This window comes from Mastomys coucha, unplaced genomic scaffold, assembly GCF_008632895.1.
Source record: "Mastomys coucha isolate ucsf_1 unplaced genomic scaffold, UCSF_Mcou_1 pScaffold8, whole genome shotgun sequence".
Classification (NCBI taxonomy): Eukaryota; Metazoa; Chordata; class Mammalia; order Rodentia; family Muridae; genus Mastomys; species Mastomys coucha.
The window spans coordinates 1,563,157-1,576,338 of NW_022196914.1; the positions used below are offsets into that span (position 1 = coordinate 1,563,157).

General features: G+C 40.7%; 1 protein-coding gene and 1 pseudogene across 1 annotated transcript in view; one reads left to right on the plus strand and one right to left on the minus strand.

The window, feature by feature from the left end:
* The first annotated feature begins 241 nt into the window (after window positions 1-241).
* Window positions 242-1,304, plus strand: LOC116083827 (annotated as a pseudogene).
* Window positions 1,305-6,675: 5,371 nt separating this feature from the next.
* C7 (complement C7) overlaps window positions 6,676-13,182 on the minus strand; it is a 67,905-nt gene continuing 61,398 nt past the window's right edge. Inside the window, exons 16-18 of the mRNA XM_031360205.1 lie at window positions 12,415-12,508; window positions 9,072-9,256; window positions 6,676-7,899 (exon numbers count right to left, since the gene is read on the minus strand). Of these exons, the coding sequence (XP_031216065.1) occupies window positions 7,715-7,899; window positions 9,072-9,256; window positions 12,415-12,508 (464 nt within the window). The 3' untranslated portion in view covers window positions 6,676-7,714. The remainder of the gene's footprint in view (window positions 7,900-9,071; window positions 9,257-12,414; window positions 12,509-13,182) is intronic.

A 13,182-nucleotide genomic window follows, 5' to 3' on the forward strand; every position in this document is an offset into this window, starting at 1 on the left:
TCTCTCTCTCTCTCTCTCTCTCTCTCTCTCTCTTTCTCTGGAGGCCATAAGAAGGTAGTCATATGCAAAGTAGGAAGTAGTCTCCCACAGACACGAGATCTTCTTGATCTTGATTTTCTAGCTTTCTGAACAGGGATAGATGATGGTTGGTTATTGAAGCTACAAAATCTTATAAGCTCCTTTTGGACTTGTGTAGCTAAATGTGGCAGTCAGGAGAAATCTGGCAACAATAAAAGGCATAATGGCCAAAAATCAAACATGTAACAAATCCAGGGTGTTCCTGGCAGCTCTTAGTTCTGAACATCTGGCATCCATAGTATGTAGTTCACATGACATGACAGCAATGCTGACTAAACACCTCATTTCAGATTCAAGACTCTGTTTTGTGTTATTTATTGTACTATTTTTTCTTGCATACATAGTCTCTGCTCTTATAGAAACAAAATGGTGTAATTACAGAGAGCAAAATGTGCATTGTTTTCCTACTGTCATTTGGCAGCTTGTATCAAATTGGTATATCTTCAGATTAAATTGTGTTAGAATATTTGATTCTTTTTTAATTGTTGCTTGAGTTGTTGACTTGAGTTTTATCTTTTAAAAATCATTAGTGGCTTTGGGTTCAAGATAAAGACAAAACTTCAAATAACTTCTGAAATGGTAAACCCACTTCCCCCATTTTGTACTACGTATTTATGTAAGGCAACACCCTCAGCTTGACCATTATAAAATCAAAGTATTGATTAAATTTGAAAATTGTTGAAGATGCCTTATGTCCTGAAGTTTTAATTCAGCCAATATCTACTCTCCCTACAAAAATACACACTGCCTTTTTGCCAAGTTGGTGCCAAAAGCGAAGAAGGAAGCTCCTGCCCCTCCCAAAGCTGAAGCCAAAGCGAAGGTCTTGAAAGCTAAGAAGGCAGTGCTGAAAGGTGTCCACAGCCACAAAAAGAAGATCTGAACGTCACCCACCTTCTGATGGCCCAAGACCCTGTGGCTCCGAAGGCAGCCAACATATCCTCGAAAGAGTGCGCCCAGGAGAAACAAGCTTGACCACTATGCTATCATCGAATTCCCATTGACCACTGAGTCAGCCATGAAGAAAATAGAGGATACCAACACTTGTGTTCATTGTGGATGTCAAGGCCAACAAGCTCCAGATCAAACAGGCTGTGAAGAAACTCTATGACATTGATGTGGCCAAAGTCAATACCCTGATAAGGCCCGACAGAGAGAAGAAGGCATGTGTTCGCTTGGCTCCTGATTATGATGCTTTAGGTGTTGCCAACAAGATTGGGATCATCTAAACTGAGTCCAGATGGGTAATTCTAAATATATACTTTTTTTCACCATAAAAAAAATAAAATAAAATAAAATAAAAATAAACACACACATCCATTGTGTTAGTACGAAATTTTTACCTTTGTCTTTTTAGGGGAGTGCATGCACATACATGTGCTTGTAGAGGTCAGAGGTCAACCTTGGGAGTTCCTCCAGGACTGCCTCTTTTTTTTTTTTCATACAAGATCTCTCATGAGGATCTGGGACTCAGCCATGCTAGGTTTGCTGACCAATGAACCCCAGGGGTCTGCATGTCTTTGTTTTTTAATATGCCTTTGTTTTTTAATATACCTACCTTTATTTCTGCACCACTGGGATTACAAGTACACATCACCATGCCATGCCTTTTACATATGGTACTGGAGATTGATCTCAGGTCCTCATACTTTCACAAATACATCACCATCTAACCTGTTTTCCCATCCCCCTCCTTTCATCTTTAACAAGTGGGAAAATTGTTTGTATACTCAAAACTTATTTTACAATACATTTCTTTGTGATTCATCACGAGCAAAGAAAAAAAGAAAAAGAGAAGAAAAAAGAAGAAAGGGAGAGGAAAGTTGGAGTGAAATGCTTCCCACAGAGATACATGAAAGACACACTATCTTCTTTAGGGTTTTATTGATGGGAAGAGACACCATGACCAAGGTAACTCTTACAAAAGAAAGCATTTAATTGGGGTTGGCTTACAGTTTTAGAAGACTAGTCTGCTTTCATTATGGCAGGAAGTATGGCAGTGTGCAGGCAGACATAGTGCTGGAGGAGCTGAGAGTTGTACATATTGATCGGCAGGTAGCAGTAGGGGACTGTGTGCCACACTGAGCATAGCTTAAACATAGGAGACTCAAAGCCCATCTTCCCAGTGACACACTTCCTCCAACAAGTCCACACCTATTCCGAGACATCATACTTCCTAAGAGCAGCACTTTCTGTGGACGAAGCATTCAGACATATGAGTCTGTGGGGGCCATTCCTATTCAAACTTCCACAAACACTCACTTCAGTCTATGTTAGGGCTTCTGAGTAACAACCGCCATAGCAGGAAGCCACCCCTACTCTTCAATGGACCAGTAATATGATGGAACAGAATAGGAGGCAGGAAAGCCAATTCCAGACTTCAGCATACAGGCATTCTGCCTAGTTAAACTTAGTTAAAACTAGGACAGTTTTGCAAAGTAGATATTTTGTTGAACATATATGCCTTTGGTATTTTCAGCACTGGACACACCTTAGCCAGGCTGAAGGGGAATGAGGCCTACATCTCCTCAAAGATGCATTTCTCTGTTACTTCTATGAACCTGTGAGACCTTTGGGGTGTTTTGAAAGAGTTCATTATCATTCTTAAACTTACACAGCCACAAAAGTCACGTTAGTGGGTCTGGGCATGGTTTTATATCACTCCTGGCAGGAGCTGTTCTTGGTGGTATCTATTTAGAGAAGACACAGAGCTCTGGTAAGTGGGCTCCATAGCAGCCACCTATCAAATATTGTCACAATGCACTTTGGTTGTACTAGGTGTTGCAACACTAATTCTGAGCATTTTATGTTAGTCACTTTTTCATGAGACTCTCAGGCCAATTTTTTTTCATGGGAACTTTTTATTTTACTCTTGACAATAATTCCCCTTTCTCCTTTGCCTTCCCTGCTCCCAGGGTTGACTTGTTACTAGGTGTGGACCTACATGTATATTTTTGCAGGTAATTCTCAGCTTTCTTGATAATCATAACCTGTCTTGTGCCTAAGGCCCTTCCTCTGGAATTCATCCCAAATGTCCTCTCACCAAGAAGCATGGAAATCACAATGATGACAGAGCAAAGCAGATGACTATCTGTACCTGGGACCTTCTGTCTTCTCCTGCCCACATCCGTGCCTCCAGCCCACCCACTCAGAAACAACAGCAGCCTCTCTATCTGGCCTCCTCAACCCTAAGCTAAAGAAACAAGTATTTCAATGGAACTGATGTTTTGAGTATAAAATCTGGAGCTTTGCCTTCACAGCCTGACAGCAACAAATAAAAAGACAAATTGTAGGTCTGTGGCTGTCACAGCAGGGACTCCTATCATGCCATCAGCTTTCATGTTCCCAAATGTGCAAACGGCCTGAAAGACCAGGGTAATTGAAAGGCAGACATAAACCTCTCTGGTTTCTTGGTATTAACCAAAATTGCCTCCTACTGAAGTTGCTTTCTGCTTTAGTATTCTGAAAAAAAATACAGGCCATTGTGTTTCCAATACAAATATCAAATACCTCTAACCAGCCCATCATGAAGAAAGGTCTCTGTGGACTAGTAGGTGACAGGGCTCACCTAGTGCCATAATACTTCTAATTGTGTTCCTAAATCTCTCTCTCTCTCTCTCTCTCTCTCTCTCTCTCTCTCTCTCTCTCTCTCTCTCTCTCTCCCTCTCCTCCCTCTCCCTCTCCCTCTCTCTCTCCCCTCTCTCTCTCTCTCTCTCTCTCTCTCTTATTCCCACCCTTACTATCCCTCTCCTCCCTCTTTTTCTTCCTCCCTCCCTCTCCCTTTCTTTCTTCCTTTTCCCTCCTTTCTCCTTTCCTCTTGTGCCTTCTTTTCTCCCTCTTTTTGTTTCTTCTTGTCCATTTATTCCTCTATCAGAAGACAATGAATAGTGATCATGCCTGGAACACGCACTTCATCATTCATGAGAGGTTGCAGTGTCCTTTTTTTTTCTTTTTTTTCTTTTTTTTCTTTTTTTTTTTTTTTTTTTTTTTTTTTTTTTTTTTTTTTTTTTTTTGGTTTTTCAAGACAGGGTTTCTCTGTGTAGCCCTGGCTGTCCTGGAACTCACTCTGTAGACCAGGCTGGCCTCGAACTCAGAAATCTGCCTGCTTCTGCCTCCCAAGTGCTGAGATTGAAGGCATGTGCCACCACTGCCCGGCAGGGTTGCAGTGTTTTATCTCACCTTCAAGTTTATCATGCCATCTGCTAGCTGTGACCCTGCCCTTACAAATGAGATGAATGTCTAGGTAGATGCTATGGTTTGGCTATTTCTACCAAGTGGTGCTATTTTGCAATTGGAACCTGATAGAAGGTCAATGAAGATTTATCTTCATAGGAAAGTGGAAGACTCTACTTTTTTCCTCTTTCCTCTTTGCATCATGTGCTCCTGCAGTAATGTCACAGCTTCACCTGAAGCTCAAATCCATGGAGTCAGTCCATTTGGGATTGGAACCTCCATAGCCATCATAACCTTTTTCTTTAATAAATTGATTGTCTTGAGTACTTTGTTATAAAAATGGGAAGATAGCTAATACAGAGAGCTAATGTATGTGAGTATAAGAATGTTGGGTTGAGCCGGGCGGTGGTGGCGCACGCCTTTAATCCCAGCACTTGGGAGGCAGAGGCAGGCGGATTTCTGAGTTCGAGGCCAGCCTGGTCTCCAGAGTGAGTTCCAGGACAGCCAGGGCTATACAGAGAAACCCTGTCTCGAAAAAAACCAAAAAAAAAAAAAAAAGAATGTTGGGTTGAAATAGAAAAAATATAGAGAATGATAAGCAGTAGGATCCAAATATCTGAACCTGATGGGAAAGAAGTGATGAGCTCTGTGTAGACATATCTAATGCCATTTCAGGGAGTACTGGGTAAATCAGGTGCCAGTACCTACAACTGAACATATTCTCCACAATTTAATAAGTTCATAATTTATATGAAGCTCAGATCAGCCATCAGCTGCCCAGATGGAAGGAGAGCTTGTTATCTGCTTAGTTACAAGAAAATCCAGATCTGTAGAGTCCTTCAGCAGACATACTCACCATTGTGACTAGTCATATTCTTCCTTCAGACTGGAAGAATGACAGGACTCCTGGAGAGATGTGGAATGGAGAGGCTATACTGGGAACAGTTTCTTCAGTGGGTCTAGGAAAACCCAGGGCACTGATAGCAGCACTTCTGCTAATCAGTTAACAGGAACTGTGTGAGATCACAGTAATGCAGCTCCCAACACTGTCAAGACATCTTCCAAGGCTGCCTCTATCAGTAACTTGCAAAGTCTATAAATGGTGGGTGAAGATGTTTCCCACGGGGTTCCCTAGAAGTAGTGTTAGTAGAGGACCCATTTCCTCTTCCCCTAGATCCAAACCACCTTGATTTCTGCCCTCTAGGCATATTCTACCATCAATCATGTAGTTCCCCATTGGCCTGAGACAGGCAAAAAGAAGACAGGAAGGATTTGTTCTCTTTGCCTTTTATTTATAAACAATTCATCCTCACTTTTCTTACAGACTTCTGCTTACAGAGCTTATTTTTAAATTTTCAAAACATCTTCAATGAGTCATTATCAAAAATAAGTTTCTTCTTGAAGACCTGTTACAATTCTGGTTCTTTGTAGGTAACTGTAAATGTCCCTGTATGACTAGAGGAAAGGTCAATAGGCACAGAAATGTTCTGGAGGGGGCTGGGGTGTAAGGTAGGACACAAATAGACTGTCTCAAAATACCTATCAACAGTCACCTTCCCTCCTCCCATCCTTAATGTGATTCATCCGTCCTTTGTGTCTCCTCCAAGAATGCTGTTGAAACTTCTGTCTCAAATACCTTAGCTGTTCAAGAAGCTCATCCAAAATGTTTTGACCAGGAGGGGTTGCAATTTCAGATATTTTTGGACTTTAGAATATTTGCACATACAAGGTGATATGTTTAGGAGAATGGGATCCAAATCTAGAGACAGAATTCATTTATATATGTCACATAAATGTGGAAGTCATTTTACATGACATTTTTAGCACTTGTATTGTGACCTGTCATGATGAGAGCAAAGGTGGAGAATTCTTTACTCTTAGAAGTTTTCTATCATGTTATCAATAGGTTTTAAATTTTAAAAGCATTGGATAAATTAGATTTTTCAAATTAGAAGTGCTCATAAGTAGTGAAGATTTAACTCTGGGCTAAACAAGCAAAAAAAAAAAAAAAAAAAAAAAAAAGAAAGAAAGAAAGACTGAAGAATGTTGAGATAAGTTCTCCTAAATGATTCCTTACCTGCTTCCTCTGACAGGGGTCAACAGCTAACCCTGGCATTTTCAAGTCAATCCCTATGTCCAGGGAAGATGTTAAATCCATAGTATCCTCTAAATTAGTGCAGTTACTATGTTTAAGTGTGATTGTTTTCAATAAATGAAACCCACAACTGTGCAACTTCTATATATTACATCTGCACCAAATGTCAAAAGAAACTGTTAGGAAAAGCTAAATCTGGAGTAGTCACATCAGACACTATACACTTAGAAAACATCTAAAAATCAGGATCTCGAATGCATTTTCTACTCCTTAGCAGCTTAAAGTTTGTTTGAAATATATCTAACAGCCTCAAAAAAAAAAAAATACAGAGATGGTGTTTGTACGTATTTTAAGCTTTATTTAAGCCCACACACTTCACCTTCCACAGCTGGATTTTTTGTTGTTGTTATATTTAATGAAAGATGAATAAGAAATAAAGCAAATACCAATGTCTTAAATTGTGTGCTTCTGAAAAAATCTAGGGTGGTAACCACATTAGGGAAGATTATTCTCGAATATGCATCACTCAATAGCTCTAGCAAAAGGACTGCTTTCTCTCAAAAGCAGAGTGATTTTCAGGTTTGTATTTGACACATACTAAAGAAAACCCCCAAGAGACTGAATCATATTTGTTCTCAGACAAGAAGACAGACGGTGCCCTGTGACCATAGCATGATGAATTCTACTCTGACATTTAAGTAGTTTGATCTTCTGACAAGAGGAAGGATCCTACATGTGGGGATGACTTAGGAGGGTGAAGCGTGACATTACCTCTCAGGATGGGAATAATTACATCTGTCGGTTTCTCCCAATGTGTGTGTGTGTGTGTGTGTGTGTGTGTGTGTGTGTGTGTGTGTGTGTGCGTGTGTGCGTGTGTGTGTGCTTGATTTCATTGAGGAAAGTCAACCTCCCTAATCAGAAAATTGCATTCTTTCTGTTTTCCTAATCAACTCAGAGGAGGTACACAGGCCAATGGACTGGGTCAATCATACTCAACAAAATCATATGGATGAATGAATGGAAAACATGTGTCTCTAGTCTCATCCTGTAAGTTTACAGACAAAAAAAAAGTCAAACCCAATGCATTTTTCTAAAACCTCACAAATAGCTCGGTGTGCCATGGTTCATGAGTGTTCCTCATCCCACAACTTGTAAAGGAAGGAAATTTGGACTGGGGTTTGAGAAAACAAAGAGTTTGTTGGCACAGGTGGCTAAACACAGAAGAGAGAAGTAAATATTGGAGAGAAAGGGGAAAGGATTGTGCCTTCCTGCTGGGAAAATGGTCTAAGGACCAGTTACAGATATTTTAACCCAGCATCCATTGCACACTAGATTCTGATGAAGAGGATCAAGCCCCACCCCCTCCAGGTCCTACTGGGCTTCTTCTTCGGCACAGGGCTTTATGGCTGTGATGGAGATGCTCTGCCCTCTGCACCTTAAGATGCCAGCCTCACACTCAGACATCGTCTCCTCTTTGCCATTCACTTCCACACAGATTCTGTAGCCTGCTCTCTGGCACTCTGATGCTTCTCTGCAGACACATTTGCTGTTCTGATCTGGAAAAATCATGCGAGGGAGACTTAATGACACACTGAGGAGGTGGAAGAGTCGAAGCACATTACCTCCAAAGTAATGGCATGGTGATTAGAGAGCTCCTGCCCTGAGCAATACAATAAACTATCTGCTGGAAGAGCAGTAAGACCAGGAAATGGGGCCATTTTTCTTCACTCAGAATAAATAGGCTTGGAAAATTCAGGCCAGGCTTTCTCCTGGCTGGACACACAGGAGGCAGGTCTATCCAAGTCAGGAGCTCTCCATCTCTTTCTTCATAGAGACTATCATATCTGTGAGCCAGAAATCAAGTACAATTCTTTGTTCCCCAGACCAACTAAGAAAGTTTCAGGAGACACTAGAGTGTCAAAGCTCAGAGACACACAAAGAAAGAGAAAGTGTGGCTTTCAGAAGGTGCTTGTCCTATAAAACCTAATCAGCAACAAGGAGAAAACATGAGAAATGACACAGTGGGAATACATCACAGGACAGAGGAGTGATTTGGAAAATGTATGTACCACATAGTTCAGCTTCCATATTTACAGGTAAAGAAACCCAGGGCAGAAGCTTGATTCCTGCAGCCTGGCCTTTTTCCATTCACCATATGCCCCAAAACAATGGTGGTGTTGAAGATCATTGCTAAGTTCTGTTCAGGCATCCTACTTGATCCTGGATCACAATCTGAGAATGTAAGTCCCTCAACTATTCCCTTCAAAGTCTTTTTTATTCCCTTCAAAGTCTTTAACTGACACTTATTTCAAGAAGTATCAGTTTGGCACTCATATTTTTAATGCCTCTCTAATACTTTTTTAAACTCCTTATATAGGAGACAGTATCTGACTCAAATCTTCAAATTTATTTTGTTCCATTATTTGTGTGCATGTGTACATGCACACACATGTGTGAGTGCACATATTTTTATATAACTCTTCTTTTCTCCTTTCATTTTTATATTTTTATTTTATCTGTATTGGAGACTTTGCCTGTAGGCATGCCTGCATACCACAAAAGTAGAATGAGAATTAACAAGGCTTGGAAGAACATAGGGGCCGTTTACTGTCAAGCCAATATTTGACATCTCCATGTATTTGCTGATAAACTAGAAACTACATTACTTGAAATTGTTGGAACCATTACCTTAGCGTTCTTACAGTTACAAATATAGAAGGCTACTTACCATCACATTTGCTCCATATTGGGCATGCACCACAGGCTTTCTCAGTCGAGGCAGGCAGAGTACAGCTGTCCTTGCCAACGAGAGCATAATTTCTTCCCTGACAGTGAAGAACATGCATCTTGCAGATGGTCAGAGACAGAATCCTGTTGCTTCTCTCATCTCGGGCACATACATCCAAGGACGATCTGAAAGAAGTATTTTAATTACATTATTTACAGGATTTATTTTCTTCAAAGCTAAGAGAGATGATTGAAAACAAGACTTTGGGCTTACAACCGTCAATCCAACAACAACCACAAAAACCGTGTCTACTCTTTTGGTGTTCGAAGTTTTCATAAAACCAGAAACAGAGCGCTGGTTTATTTTCCTCTCAGATGGACCAAATGCAGCAAACCGAATGAGAAGGTGCATTCTGCCAGCAACTGCAGATGGATTGATATCAAAGGAAACAGAAAAGCAGCAAAGACCAAACACCCCCAGGAGATCATGTGAAATGACTGACCTGCAAGCTCAACAGTCCTCAGAGTCTTTAATTCAGCATTACACACTAAAATCCCTAAGGAAGCAAGGGACTATGAAAGTTTCTCGATGCTACTTTTGCTTATTTTATTATGTTTAACCGTGTGTGTGTGTGTGTGTGTGTGTGTGTGTGTGCTTATGTGCACAGGAGTACAGGTGCCTGCAGAGGCTTGAGGAATGAGATCTCCAGGGACTGGAGGTACAGACAGTTTTGAAGTACCTGATGTGGGTGTTAGGAACCAAACTCAGGTCCTCTAGAGGAGCAAGAGCTCTTAACTACTGGGTTATCCCTCCAGCCCCTTCATTTTTAAAAATATGTGTGTAGCCAATGAGATAATTTAATGAATAAAGGCTCTTTCCACCAAATCAAATGATGTGAGTTTGATCCCCAGAACCAACATGGTGGAAAAAGAAAGCCAACCCCAGAAAGTTGTCCTCAGACTTCCTTTCTTGTGCTACAGCATGATACCCTCCACCCCACCAATGGAAGTGTCTGTGCTTACAAAGGATTTAGAAATATCTTCATTAAACATTTTACTGTTTTTTTCCTTAACTACTGTTGCTAAAAATGTTACAAGATAACTATTTAGAAATATAACTTTAAAAATAAATATTTCCTAAACTGGGCACATGCCCACAGTGGCACACATAATCTCAGAACTTGAGAGAAGAAAGCAGAAAGAGATGTTTAATGCCTGTCTCAGCTACAGAGTTCAAGACCAGCCTAGATATACAAGACCTGTCTCAGAGTCCTCCCCAACTCCCATACTCACCCGACCTTGAAAAATATTCCACTTCTGAATACTGATGGATATGAAAAGTATTGTTATAGGTAAATATAAGTACAAACCTTAGACAGTAAAGCTTTTTGTTTGGTTAGTTTTGTTTTTTAATTTGAGACAGAGCTTCTCTGTGTATCTATAGCTGTCCACTTGTAGACCAGGCTGGCCTCAAACTCACAGAGATCCATCCTGTCTCAGCCTCCTGAGTGCTGGGATTGAAGGTGTATACCATCACTGCTGGGCCTAAAGAATAGTTTTATATACTGGACAGAAAGATTTTACATTCAAATACTTTATTTAGGTTTAATTTTTCCCCTCTTTGACCTAGATATAAATAGCACACACACACACATACACACACAGCACTATTTTTCTCTGTTTATTTAAAGTTTGGCTAGAACTACTTAGAGTAGTTTAAAAAGGAGAAACTTTACAAAGCTGTGTTGATATTGACTTCCAATACCATGAAATTATACTAAACATCATGCTATGCCTACACATGGCAGGATGAGAACTAACTGTGGGACAGGGGTACACATTGTGGGGAGTTAGAAAGAGAAGGAATGATTCAAATAAGTAATGGCTATACGGCCGTGAGTGACCATAGAGTTGAGATACTCGAATAAGGATGTATCTGGGTTGATCACAGTTGTCACTTGAACTGTTCACTGATTTCCTGCATACTCAAACTCATAAGATGTAGTCGCCATCATTCCCTATCATTCAGGAAGTATATGTGGGTTTTAATGAACATAGCAGCTACAAAGTATTCAGTAAATTGCTATTTTAAATCTTAAAGATGAACCAGCTGTACTTACTGGCTGGTTTTCTGTGTTAACTTGACACAAGCTGGAGTTATCACAGAGAAATTATTCCTTGAGAAAATGCCTCCATGGAATCCAACTGTGAGGTGTTTTCTCAAGGAGTGATCAAAGGTGGGAAGGCCCATTGAGGGTGGTGCCATCCCTGGACTGGTAGTCCTGGGTTCTATAAGAAAGCAAGCTGAGCAATCCAGTGGAAGCAAGACAGTAAGCAGCACCCCTCCATGGCCTCTGCATCAGCTTCTGCCTCCAAGTTCCTGCCTTGTGGGTTCTGGTCCTGACTTCTTTTGGTGATGAAGTGTAACCTGAATAAACCCTTTCCTCTCCAACTTTGCTTCTTGTTCATGATGTTTTGTGCAGGAATACAAACCCTAAGTAAGACACCAACTTAAGTCCTTAATCTTAAAAATGAAAATGGTCCAGAGACTGAATGCCTCCTACTTCCTCCCAACCTCTTCTCCATTCCTCCACTGCTGAAGAGGTTTAAGCATGGAAGAAAATGTCAGGAAGTGTTTGTAACTCTGAATTATACATGTGGTACCTCTCAAGTCCCTAAAGAGAAGTTGTCTCCTCGAGACCCTCTCTGTCTTCATATTTCATAAATATCTTTCTCCCTCATTCAGGCCTGGGTGTGCATGAATGCATGTGCTGTTATATGCACTGTACTCTGCCCACATCACATTTTTTAGGCATGCTGATCAACCTCTCCTACTCCTCACCTAATTTTACTACCTGCACCTTGCTACGACTCCAACACAAGCTTCCAGGAGTTTCTTCGCAAACCCTTCTAAAAGCAGTAACAAGAACTCAGTAGCATTCTTGGAATACAGACCTAGAAAGGAAGCTTCTAGTGTCAGAAAAGCAGCTGCTCTATTATCTATTGGTATTGCTTTTTAAAAGTTTATGTCCCTAGGGAATTTCAACCTAATCCTCTAAAGCTCTAAATCCTCAGGTGACAGTTCCGTCATTTTGCTTCACTTTATATATAGAAAAAGCGGTGCTTCAGCAGACCTTCACTGTCTCGCTCCTTCAGATTATCATCCTGCTTAATACGGTGGCTGTCATCCTATGACCTATAACAGGCAGGAGTGGGCCAGATTAAGATGCAAAGACACTTAGCTCTCCGGAAGCCATGCCTTCAATTCAATAAGCTCTACGGAGCCATCCCATTTACCCCGGGTAAAATCAAACAGAAAAGTGAGCGGCAGAGCCGGAGCTTACCCACACTCATAGGGCATTTTACAGACACATTTTGAGTTCTGCAGTTTCTCCCAAGGCCGACACACAGGAGCTGCTGGTGGTAGAGTGCTGGTAACTAAAAAAAACATTTAAGAGTGAAGTGGCCATTAGGGTATATGCCTTGCTTTACGATAGAATTGCTGAATCAAAATCTGTGGGATGCTTAACTATAAAGATTTCCTATAGTTAAAAGAAAGGATGTGGATTTGGGTGGATGGATGGTGGGGAGGACGTAGGAGGAATTGGAGAAGGAGAACCATAATCAGAACATATTATATGTGAAAAAAAAACTGCTTTCAGTTTAAAAATTAAAGAAAAAACGTTCTCATCCCTAACCAAACAACTATCTCCAGTTGACATCTGCTTCCAAAGGAAAGATTAGTCTTCTCCAATGCATCTCACTGGATGTATTAACCACACTTAAAGAGCGGGCTCAAGACCCAGCAGTGGAAGGCCAACACAAATGAACTCCATAGTATTTTTGTAGACTCTTGTCTCTGATGGTTTGCTAGAGCAGTTTTTGCCTGACTGGTCTTTTACTTATATAGTACGTTCTCCAGCTATGTTTTTATGGAGCGTGTGTGTGTGTGTGTGTGTGTGTGTGTGTGTGTGTGTGTGTGTGTGTTTCTTACATTTTTTTCTTTTTTTAAAATTCTGTTTTGTTTTGTTTTGTTTTGTTTTGTCATTTACCTGTTTGTTTTCTAAAGAGAAAGAAAGGGCATGGAGTTGTGGATAAGGAGTACGAAGGAT